Consider the following 18,208-nt stretch of genomic DNA (forward strand, 5'->3'; position numbering starts at 1 on the left):
TCCCTAAGCTAACTTTGAAATGACGATTCTATTTTTATTTTTTAATAACAAATTAGTTTGAGGCAGAGGAACCATAAATTTGTATTCTTATACCTCGAATTCATTGAAAATGACTATTTAAGTGGCATTTATGTAATAGACAGCAGAATTAGAATTACCCCATAAAGTATATGTAGCAATGCGTTTTATGTCCGACTGTCTATCCGTCCGACTCTCTGCCCATCACAGATCGCACATATTGTCCGACTGAATGTTTATCTGATGAGCTCTAAAAGCTAGAGAAATGGAACTAGAAAATCTGTTTTCATTGGTATCGATAAAAATCGATCATTTTAAATTATCTTATCGTCTTAATTACTGTAGCAAGCCATCTTCAATGTTACTCAAAATTATATAGGTAAAAATGACATCATATAAAGTTTAGACTAATTCAACATAGATCCAATATTGTGAATAATATTCACTATATCACTGTTTGAAGCTGTCGAGCTTTTTCGACAACTCTGGCTCCAATCATTTACGAAGGCAAAAAAATAAAACCAAAACGATATAATTTAGCTTATTATTTATTAATTTAATGCCGAGTCTGTGGACACTGTTTAGGCAAAGTTATTTCGATGCGAGGGTGACAAGTTTGTAGGTGTTGCGCGAATGAAGACTATTTTCGTACAGAGTTTAAAAGAATATAAATAAAGAGGAGTATGCAATTAACAGAGCGGATGAGATTTACATATGTATGTGTGTTATGCTTTGTTATGTGCAAGAGTGCACTAACAGCGAATGAGAATGACAAAGGAAAGAGATTAACTTAAGAGAAGCTTATTTAACTATTAAGAGCAATTATTAGCTGCTGCGCCGAACATCCTCCCCCACCGTTAAAAGACCATGACTTTTAACAGGATCATCAACCGGAAGGACGCACAGCTTATTGACAGCTCGACGTGTAGTTCCAGTGGGTGTACGCAGAACAGCGACTCTCACGGCTCCATCGGCTCCAGCGATGATTTCAACGACCCGGGCTAATGGCCACTTCAAAGGTGGCAGGTTTTCGTCTTTTACACAGACGACATCGTTGACCTTGATAGAAGGCCGTGGGGTCCGCCATTTTACTCGCTGTTGCAGAATTGTGAGGTATTCCTCACTCCATCGCTTCCAAAACAACTGCTGTATGTATGTCATACGCTGCCAGCGATCGAGGCGATTGCAGTTAATCCGAGATAGATCTGGTTCGGGGAAGTCGATAAGTGGTCGACCAATCAGGAAATGCCCTGGAGTGAGAACTCCAAGATCATCAGGGTTTTCTGAAATTGGAACGAGAGGACGAGAATTGATTATAGCCTGAATTTGGCACACCAATGTGCGCAGTTCATCGAAACCAAGAAGTGCCGATCCCATAGACCGATATAGGTGCCTTTTAGCTGTCTTCACTGCTGCCTCCCAAAGACCGCCAAAATGTGGCGAACGAGGAGGTATGAATTTCCAATCGAAGCTGTTGTTGATGCAGTAGTTGTGAACTTCAGTACGATGTTCCTGGCTCAAAAATAAACGCCTCAGATCCGCCAACTCGTTCCGTGCACCCACAAAGTTGGTTGCGTTGTCTGACCAGATGCATGTTGGAATGCCGCGCGTACTGACGAAACGCTTGAGGGCGCCCAAAAAAGGCAGCTGTTGACAGATCCTTTGCAAGCTCCAGCCATACAGCCTTGGTTGTGAAACAAACGAACACGCAGACGTAGCATTTTACTGATGCTCTATTTCGTCCATCGGGCTTGTAATAAAAAGGTCCACAATAGTCAACTCCAGTGATTGTGAATGCCGGTGAGCACTGTGCACGCTCCTTAGGCAAGTCTGCCATTATATGCTCAACTAGGCGAGGCCGGGATCTGCAGCAAATTATGCATTTTCGCAATTCTCGGGCAACAGTTTTCATTCCGCCTATGGGCCAAAACTGCAATCGAATAGCTGCAAGCAAAGCCTGCGGTCCGGCGTGGTGATGCATTTGATGAAAATGGGATATTATAGCGAAGGTTAAGGGATGGTTTTTGGGTAAAATAATTGGGTGACGCGCATCGAAGCCGAGAGTAGAATGCCCCAAACGACCACCAACTCTTAGTAGACCAAAATCATCCATAAACGGAAATAGCGAAAGAATGGCGCTTGACGAGTGTATATTCCTTCCATTCTGTAGGGCAGAGTATTCCGGTTGCAACTGAGCTCTTTGAGCAAGACGACATAATAGGAACGATCCTTGACGCAGATCATCCGATGATAACTCAGGTGATTTTATTTTCCGGATGAATTTATGAACATAACCAAAGATTCGCTTCATTATTCCGAATGAATTTATGTACTTGAATGACAAAGAGATGTCCACATGCTCTGCCGACAGCAAGACTCTTTGACGCATTTCAGGCAAGCATGCTTCAGGCAAGCAGTGCCTAGGCCAATAACATTTTTCCTCTTGCAAAAAAGAAGGTCCATGCATCCATAATTTCGAGTGCAAGAGCTCTAACGGTGCTGCTCCTTTAGATAACATATCTGCAGGATTCATCTCAGTGGGCACGTAATGCCACTCCATGCCGATTGTGAGCTGCTGTATGGCACAAACCTTGTTAGCAACAAAAACATTGAATTTGGATGGCTCTTCCTTTAGCCAAGACAAGACCACCGCTGAATCTGACCAGCAATGCATCTCACATTTGAACAAGTTCAGTTTCTCTATCTCGCTTATCAAGTTCGCAAGCAGAAATGCAGCGCATAACTCAAGCTTAGGCACAGTGAGGGTCTTTAGTGGGGCGACTCTAGCCTTGGAACAGAGTAGATGCACTTTAACAGCATTATTCTTCGATGACCGAACATAAACACAAGAGCCATAGGCCTGAAGGCTAGCATCGCAGAAGGCATGTAATTCAACTCTTGCTTTAAGTTCGAGTACATAACGAGGAAAGGTTGCATTGCTCACTTGATGAAAGTCCTTACAAAATTCGCTCCAAATCGTTTCCAATGATTGTGGTAGACTCTCATCCCATTGTAGCTTGTCTCTCCACATGCGTTGCAAGATGATTTTTGCCCTAGTTAATGTTGGTCCGATCAAACCTAACGGATCGTAGCATCGCGCAATGGTTGACAGAACTGAACGTTTTGTGTGTTTTCCAACACTAATTTTGGGCTCGAAAGTGAATACGAAGCTATCCTTTCGAGGCTCCCAGATGAGTCCAAGAGTTTTTGTCACATCGGTCCCATCGCCGAGTTTGAGAAAACTCTCCTGCTCGATTTCTGGAACTCCGCGAAGAATGTTGATTGAGTTTGAGCACCATTTTCTCAATTTGAAGTTGCCTCGCTCAAGAAGATTTTTAGTTTGTTCCATTATGTCGCGAACTTCTTCAACTGAATTGCCTCCTGAGATCAGATCGTCAACATAGAAATCTCGCAAAACAGTTTTAGCTCCTAGGGGGTATGATGACGACTCATCCATTGCTAATTGGTGCATTGCACGAATAGCCAAAAAAGAAGCGGGCTTGGTCCCATAAGTAACGGTATTCAATTTGAAGACTAGAATGTCGTCGTCTGATGAGTTTCGCCATAAGATACATTGAAGCATTGCATCAGGCTCTGAAACCTTCACACACCTATACATTTTACTAATATCACCTGTAAGTGCAATGGAAAATGTGCGGAAACGAACGAGTGTGTGAAACAATGTGGCTTGTATGGTCGGTCCTGACATAAGAATATCATTTAATGAAAGCCCAGATGTGGTAACAGCCGAACCGTCGAATACCACTCTCAGCTTTGTTGTCGAACTTTCTTCCTTGTATACACAATGATGAGGCAAGAAGTATTTGCATTTAGAAATCTCTGCGCTGAGCACCGGTGACATATGGCCGAGATCAATATATTCTTTCATAAATGCAGAGTATTTTTCCTTCATAGCATAATTTCGAGCAAACTTACGCTCCAAATTTAAGAGCCGACGCTTGGCCTGCACATAAGAGTCGCCCAAAGATTCGAAGCCTTGCTTTTTTGGCAAGCAGACTAAGTATTCCCCTGAAGACAATCGACGATGAGTTGCGATGAAATGCTGCTGACAGTGGAGCTCCTCTGTTGTTACCTTGGCGATAGGCTCGAAAACGTGCTCCACTTCCCAAAATTGACGAACCAAATCATCAAGCCGAGTGCTGAGATTGGTATCATCGGAAGCTCTTTGAGTTACGATGAACGATGAGAGTTTGGGGGCCGATTGCCCGCCACCTGATATGATCCAGCCGAGTTGAGTTTTCTGCAAAACTGGCAACCCAGGTGCCAACATAATTTGCCCAATACACAACAGCTCAAAGAAAAGACCAGCTCCGATGAGAAGATCAATTCGCTGTGACTTATAAAATAAGGGATCAGCTAACTTTATGTTTGAGGGTATGTTCCAACTATTAGTAGACATTGAAATTCCAGGCTGATTATCAGTAATCGTCTTGGCGATGATTGCGCTGATGGTAGTTGAGTAATCTGAAATCCGCGATTTCAGAACGAGATCGACTGAATATCCTTCAGTTGAGAAGCTAGCATCTCCAATGCCAGAAACTGCACTAAGCGACTTTCTTTTTCGGAGCTGAAGCTGATTAGCGAATTGCGTGGTAACAAAGTGAAGTTGAGATCCTGAATCTAAGAGTACACGACACGGAACGAATGTTCCAGCTCGATTCTTAACAAGGATTATAGCAGTGGCTAGAAGCACAACATCAGACGAATGAGGCGACAGATGGGCTTGAGGCAAAGAAGGTGACATTGCAACCATAGCAGAGGAATGTATTGCATTTGTTTGTTGGACAGTGTTGGATGTATCTACTGAAGATTGATTGTAATGCAATAAGGTATGGTGCTTCGATTGACAAGTGCGGCAGGTACTAGATTTGCAATCTTTCAGCTGATGCCCCTTTCTTAGGCAATTTAGGCACAGAGCGAGTCTCTTGGCCTCCTTATGTCGTGCAATGGGTGGCAATTGCTCAAAACGCTTACATTGAAATATCATGTGGCTCGTGTCTTCGCAAAAGACACAACGACTGGGAGCTTTGGAAGCAACAAATGATTTTCTTAAATATGTACTCACGATCTTCCCTGACTTGCCAACCTGACCATCCTGCAAAACTTGATCCACATTTTCAAGCATTCGACACCGCTCTTGCAAGAACGTTGACAACTTGGCCCACGACGGTAACTCATTTGCTGATGATCGTTCCTCCCATTTGGCCTGAGTGCATTTGTCCAATTTCTGCAACACTGTTTGCACGATGATACAATCAGCGACTTCTTCCCTCGATGCAAGAGAATCCATAGCACGAATGTGAGATGTAACCTTATCCGCCAACTGCCTCAGTCTACCCACAGATGAATCTGCCTTCTCAAGCCCAAATATCGCTCTGATGTGTGCCTGTAAAATAAAACGTTTATTATCAAATCGACGTTGAAGAATATCCAGAGCGACGCTATAGTTAGCCCTATTTATTTCCAATGAGCCGATGGTATCCAGCGCAGCACCACTTAAGCAGGACCGAAGATGTTGGAGCTTCTCAATAGGGCTGAGCTCAGAGTCAGCATCTATGATCGTTTTGAACATAGAGAAAAAGTTTTCCCACTCAGTATAGATTCCACTAAATTTTGGCAATTCCAACTGCGGCAAACGCGACCGATTTGACATAATGAGCACTGGATTAGCATTTGTAAAGCTTGTATTAAGTGTCGAAGAAAACTGTTGATTTGGCCGACTTCCCAGTTCACGTTGAAGCAGGGCCTTAAACTTCAGTAGAATTGATTCAAATTTCGCAGGTAAATCACTGGATATGGACTCAAAATCTGATTCTTCTAAGTTCGTGTGAACCGCATCGAAATTTGACTCTAATTTGGTGATTGAGTCCAAAAGTACACGTAAATCACACGAATCCATATGGCTTAATTTGTCCGCGTCTGATTCGGCATATAGTCTTTCGAGTCTATCGAACAGCGCTTTCGTTTTACGCTTTAGATAAGTGACCTGAGATGCAGGAACTTGATCAGCACTCGATTCTAAATTATTCATTTTAGCCACAAATTTATTTGTTTTATGTTCACTTTTGAAAGAACACTTGCAATTGCAAAGTTAATGTACAAGCTAATAGTTCCACTTATGCACATATAATTTATCTGCACATTTTATATGCAAGCCCACTGTACGTATATACATATGTATGTACGTGTGTGATCGAGACAACTATTTTCGGAATAGCTGAGCAGACGCTACATAAAAGGCGCTAAACGCGATGATCCACGGACGAAAGAAAAATGATAAAGATAATCAGAATGCAAAGCCACTGCATGCAGATTATCTGAGCTTTGATTTATGTATGTGTGTGTGTGTGTGTGTCTTCTACGATTGACACAGCTTTTTAGGTTTGCGCGCTTTCTATGCAGATGCAGCTGAGAAAGCGCCAACCGCGACGAACGAAACGGCAATTAAAAGAGGATGCAAGAAACTCAAGACAATTGCGTACACATACATATAAGCAGTTCGAACGAAATGTTAAATGTTTTACAAGGTTGTGTCACAATGAAATTGATAATTTGAATGCACTATCTTGCACAAATGTTTTGTAAATTTCACTGATGAGCGACGCCAAGATGGTGTAATAACGTTTAACGCGCTAAGCGAGCACCACAGAGTGTATTAGAAATCACGTCGGGGTCACCAAAATGTTTGAAGCTGTCGAGCTTTTTCGACAACTCTGGCTCCAATCATTTACGAAGGCAAAAAAATAAAACCAAAACGATATAATTTAGCTTATTATTTATTAATTTAATGCCGAGTCTGTGGACACTGTTTAGGCAAAGTTATTTCGATGCGAGGGTGACAAGTTTGTAGGTGTTGCGCGAATGAAGACTATTTTCGTACAGAGTTTAAAAGAATATAAATAAAGAGGAGTATGCAATTAACAGAGCGGATGAGATTTACATATGTATGTGTGTTATGCTTTGTTATGTGCAAGAGTGCACTAACAGCGAATGAGAATGACAAAGGAAAGAGATTAACTTAAGAGAAGCTTATTTAACTATTAAGAGCAATTATTAGCTGCTGCGCCGAACAATCACAATATGCTACATTTTCCAAATAGTATTCAATCTGGATCCCGATTCTAGATTCTAGAAGAGTAACAAATGCATTCATAGCATGCCATTAAAAACTTTATTCAGTCACACATTCCATCCCTCACTCTGCTGTTACTTCTGTGACCACCCTCGCAGCTATAGTTGACTTTCACTGCATCACGCTGTTCAGTGAACAGTTCTACACACTCAATCAGAGCATTTAATGGCATAAAACGTGGCGCTCAAAAGTTTCGCTCCTTCTCTCTCGCATGTGTGCTGGAACTGCAGCTTCTTTTATATAACATCTATATGTATATAACAGAATATGTATAACAGAAATTTGTGAGTCTTTGCGTCCGTGTCCATGTCCATGTGCGAGTGTGTGTGCGTGTGAGTGTATTTTGGGCGCATTTTGCATAAAAATACACTTAGATTCAAAGCGACGACGCGTCGTCGACGCTGCCACCGAAGCTGGCGACATTTGCGACGACAGTTACTGCCGGCAACATCCCTGGAAACTTATGACACAGCTGCACGGGGCTAGGCTATGCTTGGCTATGCTGTGCAGCCGGCAGTCGGTGCTAGCTGAAGTCGGAGCAGGAGCTGCAGCTCTTCCATTGCAGCCACAGCCACAAAACTCATTGCTGCAACTTACACCGCTAATGGTGCGCATAATCAAACGCCATGGGTGGCACTGAACTGCCTTTTGAACTTGCACGGAAATGCATATGCCACCATCTCTCTCTCTCTCTCTCTCTCTCTTCCTCTCTCTCGCATACATAGACCACTCATAACTTTTGTTTTCCTCTGCAACATTTCCACTTGCCACAGAGCAAAAATTGCTAAAGTGTACAAAAATGTCATGCTGTGCTCCACGCTTGCTGCTTCTCCACTCTTAAGATTCCTGCATACATTCTATTTATTGTCACTGCGTGTGTGTGTGTGCGTGTGTGTGTGGGTGGGTGAACGGGCGTGCCTGACTGTGTGTAAGTGTCTCGTTTACAGCCAACACGTTCTAGAAAACATTTTTATTTTTTAACTAGAAATTACAGCTTTAGGTATTTAATACACTGTTTAAAAAATTAAGCGAGGGGCTAGGTTTTACGATCGCTCTACATAGAGAACATTTTTAACTATATGATCTTTCAAAATATGAAATCTAGAGACGGAAGAGTATATATGTACATGAATGCCTAGAGCAACAAATTCGTTGGTAACTTACTTTACTCACAATTTCATTTGTCCTGCAGACTTTCCGTCCGAGTTTCTATGGGTAAACTATACCAAGGCAGCCTTTGAAAAGTTAATTCATATTTATTTTTGGTATATTCATAGAAGGCACAGATATATGATATTTTAAGACAGGAGAAAAAAGCTGACGTATTCCAATCCAATACGAATGAATAGAATAAAATAGAAAAACAAATAATTTATTCACATCAGATCAAAATTTGTATAACTCTATTTAAAACTAAAGAGGAGACGTGTTGCGTAGCATATATTTGTAGAGCAGTAAAAAAGCATAGAATTGAAATGAAAGTATTACAGAAGTAACCTGAAAATGCATGTAAACGAAAAATATCCTTGGCTGTAGAGTCTAACGTGAGGCCATGCATTATCAGCCTTAATGTCCTAGGCGAGCATAATGAAATTGAGAATGAAGCGGAACAAAATGAAATTTTATGAAGAGCTATACTGGTAACTGCGTTGATTTTCCTTTCTGCTAGCTCGGAAACAAAATTTTCACTCATGTTTCTACTTTATCTCTTCCCGTCTCATCTCTTTATTAGGTCTATGCGAACGGACTGCGCTTTGTCCTGACTGTGCTGGGCGGTACAATAGCCGTGATGGGCAGTCGAGCTATTGGCTATACCTCGGCTGGTCCTCTCGGCTGTGTTATGCTGGCCTGCATAGCGGGCGTCGGCTGGAAGAGGGAGGTGCTCAAGATGACGCCACAGCAGCTGCAGGCGTATGAAATCGTAAGCTCGCTCAGCTCGGATTGGAGCTGTTCAATTCGGAATTTGAATTCGAGTTCAAAATTCTATTCAATTTCTAGGCAAGTGTGCCGAAGCGTCTGGATGTGCTTTGGAAATTCCTGAAGCCCGTCTCATTTGCGCTCATTGGCAAGGAGATCAATTTCGCTGTGCTCGAAGGACGCGTCATTGGCTACGGAGTGCTGCTCGTATTGCTCGGAAGTTTGGTAATTGGCTTTGCCTGCAAATTGCGCTCATGCTGAAATACTTTAAGATGCAAATTTAAAGCTCTGTTTTCCCTTTTGATTTGCTTCTTTGCAGGCACGCTTGGCTTTTGCATATTTATCTACATATGGCGGAAATTTGTCGAGCAGGGAGCGTGCCTATATTACAATTTCCGGTTTCCCCAAAGCAACTGTCCAAGTAAGTTAACATATTCAACAACAGCTACGGCGTTGCGGCTGCTCTACGCCATAGTGTGGCACAATGTAATAGTGCAAGTTTTTCAATAGCCCTGTAGACTTTGGTGTATGGGGTGTTTTAGTATAATGCATATCTGATAGGCAGAATAAAATATTGCTGAGCACGGCAGCTGAAAAATATATGATAGAGCAGGGTGAAATGAGTTGCTCTAGGTCTGAGCAGCTGGCATATACTTGCGTCGATCCTTGGAATGTCAACAGCTATAGACTTGAAATGTGATATGAATATCGTAATATGCCATACGTCATACAATTATTTTATTTTTCTTCAATATCTTAACCCGTTCTCATAATATCGATACAAAATCATATTGCTTGAACTATGTTGACTTTTATAGTATTTTTTAAGGAGTACACAAAATATAATATAGGGCTAGGGTATATGCTAGTCGTGCACAGACCTCTCCAGTCATCATACTTGTTTCAGTTTGGCTTTGGTGCCGGACATTACCAGTACCCCTGTCTTTCTTGGTCAGCCATTATTTGGGTTATGTTGTTTTCCTCAAAAACCCAAAGTTATTCGTATTTTCGCATGATCATGTTGTTGCTGTTGTTGTTGTTTGTGATGCTGCAGCAGCAGCTCTTGACAATTGTCTGCAGTTGAACCGCAAGAGGACATTTTGTTCACATTGTGAGTCTGTGTGTGTGTGTGTGTGTGTGTGTGTGTGCCTTGCCTTGCCTTTGCTTACGCGCTTATGTGGTGTTTCCCTCTTTGTGGTTGGCCGAAATGAAAACGTTACATTCGCTCACCTAACTAACGGCTGTTGCTGGCGCGGTTTTCCCATGCCTCTCTTTTATTGCGGACTCATTCAAAATAAAAAAGTTGGGAGTGACCGACTAGCAGATACCTAGTAATATGTGTAGAGAATATAGTTGAATAATTGTAGACTTATTGAGTACATACATATAATATAGACATGGCACATTGGCAATGCCTGTAGCACTTTAGTGTGATAACTAGCTTGATTGAACTCAGATTCTACTTGTATGATATTAGTGAAATTATCAGGATTTGACTATGATGGCTTAATGTGTGTGTGTCCTAAATATCAAGGATATAATATTTGAAATGAGTTCTATTTGCGCAATCTCGAAGTGATACAGGATAAGTTCTATAACGATTTATAAATATAAGCCCAGCAAACCCTTTAAGTGTCTCTGCCTCAGCACTATTATACCCTCTATACCCAGCAGGGAATAAATTATATGTATGAATAAAAAACCTCTAACCAGGGCTTTGTGTACTACTTAAATGTTGCTTAATAAGCGGTGTGCCAAGTGCTTCGGAATGTAAGCTTTTCTCGAAATGAAACCGCCTTTCATATGCGAGATTTGCAAGCTAAGCTTGCATATTATATTACGTATACGCAGCGTAATTGTTTATGTAACTTTCATTCCCTCTTCTTTGCAGGCTGCCTTGGGCCCCGTCGCCCTGGATTTGGCTCGCTCGTTCGACGGCACAATTGACATGTCCCTGCCCAATAACGTGCTCATCATTTCGGTGCTGGCGATTATATTCACAGCGCCATTGGGCGCCATTTTGATGCTGCGCCTGGCGCCGTTCTGGCTGAAGCGCGGCGATCCCGTGGATACGGCTGAGTCACCTGTAACGCCAATCGAACCAAAGTCACTAAATAATCTAAATGTAGCGAACTCTGAGAAACTCTGAGCGAAAGCAACTGGACATTTCTCTAGTGACATATCTAAAGTAACAACTCTATCTATAGATAGCTTTCTATGGTTTTATATATAATTAAAATAACATAGTTCAAATAGCTAAGCTTAAGGTGAGGGGTAGACTCTGTAAGTGTAAAAGTTTATCAGTTGTCATAGATTTATAGATATAGCAAATACATTACATTTTCCTTTTGTATATTCTAAATATTCCATTCTCAACTTTGCATTTTCTTTTGAAGTTGAAACAGAATGGATTTACCGTCTTTTCGACCTGTTTTTCTTGTTGAGATTTGAAGTCAAATTCAACTCAATTGCGGTGCATTTTCATCTCATTACAAAGCACGCATAAATTATCAGAATCTCAACCCTAAGCCCCAAAAGACCTTAAAGCCGACGGCATCTATAGAGAAAAACTTACCCAAAAAACCTTCGCAAATTTAATTGTTTTCATTGAATTGCTAATTATGATGGGATTTGTGTTAATCTGTGAACTGGATTATAATAATTGCTCGGGCAATTAATTTAAAGGGATTTGGAGGGCTTAAGCATTGTCAGCGCTGTTTGTTTATAAATATTTTGGTGTGTTTTGCCGCCTGCTGGAAACAATATATTAAATTAATTTCTCTTGGTAGCCGCAGAGAAATATATTTAAAATTCGGGCTGAGTGCAAAATATGTTTAGAATGATATTTGCGATTGTGGATTTTGGTTAGCTTTAGTTGAATTAAAATTGAAATTAAAACCGTATGTTCTTATGGCAGTTTATCGATTGGCATATGATATTGTGTAGCTGACAGTAATTGCTATACATATAACTATATAATTATCAAAACATTCACTCTTGAACACTAAAAATTCTCGACACATTTTAAGCATAATACCAGAATGTTCAAGATTCAAGCTTAACTTAGAGTCTTATGTAAATCTTTGAATACAGGAAAATCTTTTATGAAATAACAATACTTAATTACTTAAATCATAAGAGTTCTACCAGTAAACGAGATCTGAAGGTCAAAATATAAACAAATATCTACTATCTATAGTTTTTACGCAACTTCAAGGCGAAGTCGCATAAAATCAATTATTTCAACTATTATTATAAAATATTTAGACACATTTGCATATAGATTAACAAAGCATAAAATGTGTTTCAACAACAATCGCAGCTTGGCAAGTTTCATTCTGCCAAACATCCCCAATGTCGCCTTTCGACAGCTCCAACTCCCTTAATGAACCGTGCGCTCTGTTATATACTAAAAAAAAAAAAAATATAACAGCTCTCATATAAAGAATTCGAGCTTAACAAAGCAGTTAATAAGCATAAAGCAAAACAGGAATTCATCAGCGCATGAATGTTTTGTGATTCAGTTTTATTCTCCATTTTATTTCCTTCAATCTCGCTCTCGCTCTCCCTCTCCCTCTCGCTCTCTCAGCAATTTGTGGCATAGAGCAACAGCGAGAGCTGCAAGCTGAAGGTAAATTAGTGTTATTAAAATAGTTACATTGGAATAATTGCGCAACTTAATGAGAGTTTTAATGAAAATGCTTTGGTTTTGTTCCTTTTTTTGTATTATTGTGATTTGCTTTCATAATGAATACTGAAATTTATAGATTAAACTGTCTTTGTAGAGCTCCGACGAACTGCACTGAAGTTTACCTTTGTTACTCTGGGAATGTGATTAATGTTTGTGGATTTTGCTGACTTGAATCAAATCACTTGATTCATATTGCTATGCTCTGCATATGCATTGAAGGCAGAAGAGGGCGTGGCTGTTAATAGGGCAAAGATGTACCCCAATAGCAGCTGTAGAGACACCGCTTTTTTTATTATATCTCCCACATTTTTAAAAGCAGAGTTAGTAAATTTTTTATTTAATTTCTTGAATTGGATATAATTTTATTTAATTTTTTTTTTTTATATATTTTATTTAACTATCAAAATCAATAGAAATATATCATATGATGGAATTTGAATTTTTGAAATTTTTCTACATATTCAATGGAATATTTTGTTGATATGCTGAAAAATTCATAAAAATGCATTAAAAAGCATAAAAGTTGTTGAAGTAAACGTGAGGCCAGTTGACAAAGCCAAACAGCTCTGGCATTTGCGCTATGCGTGAGCACACACACACACACGCACACACACACTGCCATTCATTCATGCAATCTTATTGGCATTCTATAAATAGAATTGCAACGCTGATTGAATTGTATGTAAACTGTTGGCTGATTCTTTAGTTGGGTATTTGTCGCTAAAAGGATAAGTGTGGGAGTGGCGGTGGCGACGTCAGACGAGGAATTGAGCATTGAGGAGACTCTGGCTGGAATTTCAACTGGTTTACTGACTAGATTTCTTTTTACAGCGACTTCTATGCTATTAAATTGTGAATTATTGACTGGTTAAAAAGATAAGGGTCTATGCTTATTGATCACAACCCATAGTACAGCTACTCAGCTATCATTTGCTTTACTGCTGTTCGGTTTGTTAAACGACTCTGAGTCTCTTGCCAATGCACAATTACCGCTAAGCAATTGAGTTATGCTGCCCTTCAATCACACTCAAATGGCTCTTTGGCACGCCCGCTGGCCTAATCCTGCGACAAGCGCTGCCTTATCGCAGCTCATTTGAATTCCCATGTAATCACATATATATACATATACTTATATATATATATACCGCCGTAGATCATGCTTATCAGCGCAGCTAATGCTCGTAAGTATTTCCCTGTAAATAAAATAAATTTCATCACTTTATTATTGTAATTCGCTTGGCAAATTTCTATAGCATCGCGCGCCACTTTCCCGCCATTGTGCGTCAACAGACAACACGCATAACACAAATACCACGACAAACTACAAGAAACAATGCACAAAAAAAGAAAAAAGAATGAAGAAGAAGCAGAAAACAATTGAGAGCTTGCCAGACGGGCGTAGGCAACTGCTTAATAACTGTTCTAGCTGTTAATGGGAAATTCTTAAATTAAAAAAAAAATTTTGATTATGTTTTTTGTTTCTTAACACTATATATTAGATGGAACGTTCAATATTAGTGATAAAAAGCTAAAAAAAAGTTCATTTTTAGCTTCGTGTTTCGATTTGAACTGATTTACCATTCCTCATTCCCATTTATTACAGAGAAATCCCTGAAATTATTCTTTAGAGCTCTAGCTCTAAATATATGAGCTGAGTGTATATGAGCTGGAAGGTGCATAGTTTCCGATTTGCCATACCTCCTAAAATACTTTCATAAAAAAGTATTCATTTATATAAATTTCTCAACATTATTTTTAAATTTCAGTGTTCGATTATTAAATATTAATATTTTTATTTACTATTTTCTCATATGTCCAATACTATGTTATCTCCAAATATATATTATATAAGGCTAGTTACTTGGTATATCTATCTCAAATTACAGGTCTCTATATTCAATAGCGCTAAATATTTTATGAAACGAATGCTAAAAAAAAAAAAAAATAAAATCCCTTACCCCTAGAGAATGTAAGAGAGCTGTTTATGAGTTTGTAATTTTCATACAAACCCAAAGGAAGACAAACTTGGTTTGCACAAAACCAATATACCCGTTTACTCAATGCATGACCGGCTATAGAATGAGTACAGAGAAGTAGAGCTGAAGCAAAAATCAAATCAAAAAGTTCACAAAAATGCCAAAACCAGCGACGAGACGAAAACAAAGCACACACATACACACGCACACACACATTGAGAGAATGTGAGGGAGAGCACGAGTGAAAGGCAGTGTGAAAGGTAGAGGTGGGGTAGAGTGAGTGAGAAGGGTAGAAATTGTGGAGCAAAAATTAAGTTATAAAATTTTAAGGGCCGAGTGCGGTTTAATTTCCAAATGCCACGCCAGCCCCAGACACAGGTGGGCTAGGCAGGTGTGTCGGCTGGTTGGAATTTAGCTTAAGGTGGAGTCGAACGGGCGGAGAGGTGGAGAGGTTTGATTACCATAAACACAAGCAAAAGTAAACTCGGTTTGACGGAAGCGGAAATCAAGAAAAACAAAAAGAATGAGCTTAAATGAAGTCAAAGTTTGTGGTTCGCACAGTCAATTAATAAAGTTTCGTTGCGTTTGAGTTGACTGTTAAAATTTCAGAGTTATAAGCGCGCAAATTATGGCTTACAACAATGGGCCAACAATAACAATAGCAGCAAACAGCGACGCAGCTCGTCAAAAGCCAAACAATTAACATAACGAAGACACATCAAAAATCCACCCACTCTCTGAGTCTCGCAGAGTTTCGGAATTTCTATGACGGAATGGGCCCGAATCACGTGATGCGACGCACTCGCTGACCTCGTCTCGGCTGTGTCTGCGCCTTGTCATTAGCTCGCTTTGTATTAGTTCGACTCCTGACGCGTCCACTTTGTCCACTCACTCATCGAGGTGCCGCCAGGGGCTAAGCTCAAGGCGGCGCTTTCATTTCCAACACCCGTTAACAGGCGACAGAGCAACTCACTTATGCTTGTTCTTCCAAATTAAATGGGCATTTTGGTTTTGCACAGTCCGGCAGATGTCTTGGAGTGTGTGTGGAAGAGAAGGAGCTGAAGTTTGGAGTATAGTCTATATGCCTTCTCTTTTAAGTGATTTGTTATTTTTTCCCTTTTCAGTGATTTGTTTTCATTACATTTTTTATAGACTTCCATTATTATTTATCTTAATGGAAACGACTATATAGTATTCTCTATTATCTCAGTTTGCATAAGGAGGTGCAGTATGACACATGTTATGCTTGGGCTCTAGTCACTCTACAGTGTATCTATATAGCACAACCTAAGAGCTGCTAGGATTGCTGACTTTCTCAACCGATCTATCCTATCTATGATCTAATATAAATACGAATTACTTTCTAAATCCGACTCTAACCAAAATCCAGGCGCGTATCACGCAGTCGCTGTTGGCCCACTGGCCCAGTACTTACCCGTTTATGAGCTGTTTCTACACATGTTTTCGTGTACTAAATTGTTGACAAAATAGTTGGGCGTCACGTCAGGCCACGCCCAGTTTGTTGGCTCATTAATGAATGTATTTCGGCTTTAGCTTCGCTTTATTGTTACAAACACAACAGTTTCATTATATAAAAGTAATTCTAAATAAAATCCGACGCTGTGGCTGGGGTTTACCATATCTCGCGGCACCGTCCGCGACTGTCGGGCAGGTAGCCCGGCTGGCAGGGGAAGTCGATCATGGCCACCTCCATGATCTTCTCGGTGGTGGCTGCTGAGGAGGGTCGCACGGTGGTGGCCTCGTAGTCCGCCAAGACCTGGCTCTCGTCCAGCTCGACGCACTGGTTGGGCTTACCCCGAATCACCTTCTGGTTGGGGCACTCGATGCGCTTCAGGCAGTACTTGACGCAGGGCCGGGGCGCGGGCACATTCGTCAGCTTCTTGCTGCACGCGTAGTGCCCGATGCACTGGGGCTCCAACTGTGGCAAGTTGTTGTTGATGTAGAGCTGCTTGATGGACTTCTCAGTTGTCGTCGTCGTTGTTGTTGTCTTGGATGCATCTCGATGCAGGAGGCGCGACAGCAGCCCTTCGCCGTTACAAAGCAGGCAGCCAGCGCAGAGCGCGAGTAGAATTAGTAAACTCTTCATTTTCAATATGTTTACGCTTAGAGCTGTCGACACTGAAATGAGACTTGATCACCTAAGCTACAGTCAACTGAAAACTGTTATCAACGCAGCTGAGCTGAGTTGGGCTGAGACGTAGTGCTGCCATTGATAACCTTTAAATAATAGATAGAGAGATTCAAAGCAAAGAAAAAACCCAAACAAATATTTATTAATTTGACTATCAGGTATACCCTGTACTTGTGTGGAATGCCAAGAGGGTGGATTAGTAATGCATGTAAGGTATTACGAATTGATCACTGGGATAGAGCGTTTTATCCATATTTACATCGGTGTCAAAGGCAGTGTTGTATAATACCTTTGAGTATTGAGCACTGAAACCGACAGTGTTGACAGAGATTGACCGATTGCAAATCTGATGAATCTCTATAAGGTATAAGCATAAATATATAATATCTGCAAAAGCTGATATCGATACTTATATCAATATCAGATACAGTGTTGTCTAATTAAGTAAAAAGTAAAAAGTAAGTAAAAAGTAAAAGTAAGTAAGTAAAAAGTTAATGAGCATTATGACTTGGGAGTGCTGACAGAGATGACGTGATAAGTGAGTAGATTTACGTATTTCTAAGAAAATGTGAAGACATTACAGATAATAATTGTCCGATTGGAAATCTGAAGAATCCCTCTTGGCCTATAAACACTTAAAACTACGGTTAGCTGCTGACCCAAGTCACTTTTTGGGAACAGATGAGAGGATATCAGCAGGTATGTCATTTCAGCAATTACTGCCGGCTATGAAGAAGCAAAATCTTTTAAGCTTTCGGGTATGTACATACATATGTGTGTATGTACACACATGAAAACAAACTGTTTGCATTCGAGCTTTAAGATATGCAGTTTTCTGCTTATGCAAACTAAGACAAATTTCTCTTGTAGAAACTCCATATGATTCGAGCAGATATTAAATATACCATAATTTGTATGCCCTGAACCCATCGAGAATGGGAATTTCAGGCATAATGCTGTAAAAAGCTTATAACTTGCAAATTAGCTACATTTGGGTGCAATGTGAATGAGAATTTAGAACTCAAGTGATGCAACAAATAATTTCTCACTCTCTCTCTCTCTCTCTCTCTCTCCCTTTTGGTAAAGCCTATGAGTGCAGGGCGAGCTCTGCTGCTGCGTAATCTGACCCGTCAGCAGAGCAGATGCTTATATACATGTATGTATGTGTATGTATGTGTTTAGAGTATTTCCCAGTGAGGCACAGTCTCCCTCTTGCTAATGCTTATGCTCAAGACATACTTTGAACTGTCTCAGAGACCGTCTGCTGCTATTATGAAACGCTTCACTTGCACTCTACGATT

At 40.4% G+C, this 18,208-nt stretch overlaps 3 protein-coding genes and 1 long non-coding RNA gene across 7 annotated transcripts in view; 1 reads left to right on the forward strand and 3 right to left on the reverse strand.

Annotated features, from left to right (window-relative positions):
- The window catches only part of LOC6575385 (sodium/hydrogen exchanger 9B1), a 31,133-nt gene extending 19,681 nt beyond the window's left edge, over nt 1-11,452 (forward strand). For all 4 annotated transcript variants that reach the window (XM_015167970.3, XM_002001361.4, XM_015167971.3 and 1 more), the window contains 4 exons: nt 8,904-9,092; nt 9,170-9,313; nt 9,408-9,509; nt 10,980-11,452. In XM_015167970.3, the coding sequence (XP_015023456.1) occupies nt 8,904-9,092; nt 9,170-9,313; nt 9,408-9,509; nt 10,980-11,237 (693 nt within the window). In that variant the 3' untranslated portion in view covers nt 11,238-11,452. The remainder of the gene's footprint in view (nt 1-8,903; nt 9,093-9,169; nt 9,314-9,407; nt 9,510-10,979) is intronic.
- Nucleotides 551-6,264, reverse strand: LOC116804131. The gene is made up of 2 exons (XM_032730304.2): nt 5,105-6,264; nt 551-1,301 (listed from the first exon to the last, which is right to left on the reverse strand). Exons 1-2 carry the CDS (start codon nt 6,068-6,070, stop codon nt 1,257-1,259), a joined length of 1,011 nt encoding a protein of 336 aa, XP_032586195.1. The 5' UTR covers nt 6,071-6,264; the 3' UTR covers nt 551-1,256.
- On the reverse strand, nt 8,127-8,909 carry LOC122756976. The gene is made up of 2 exons (XR_006356846.1): nt 8,336-8,909; nt 8,127-8,272 (listed from the first exon to the last, which is right to left on the reverse strand). It is a non-coding gene; the product is annotated as an uncharacterized LOC122756976 (long non-coding RNA).
- Nucleotides 11,453-16,297: 4,845 nt separating the features above from the next.
- On the reverse strand, nt 16,298-16,912 carry LOC6575388. The gene has a single exon (XM_002001364.4). It carries the CDS (start codon nt 16,860-16,862, stop codon nt 16,389-16,391), a length of 474 nt encoding a protein of 157 aa, XP_002001400.1. The 5' UTR covers nt 16,863-16,912; the 3' UTR covers nt 16,298-16,388.
- Between the last annotated feature and the right edge of the window lie 1,296 nt (nt 16,913-18,208).

The sequence above is a fragment of the Drosophila mojavensis genome, unplaced genomic scaffold (genome assembly GCF_018153725.1).
Source record: "Drosophila mojavensis isolate 15081-1352.22 unplaced genomic scaffold, ASM1815372v1 contig_231, whole genome shotgun sequence".
In the NCBI taxonomy this organism is placed as follows: domain Eukaryota; kingdom Metazoa; phylum Arthropoda; class Insecta; order Diptera; family Drosophilidae; genus Drosophila; species Drosophila mojavensis.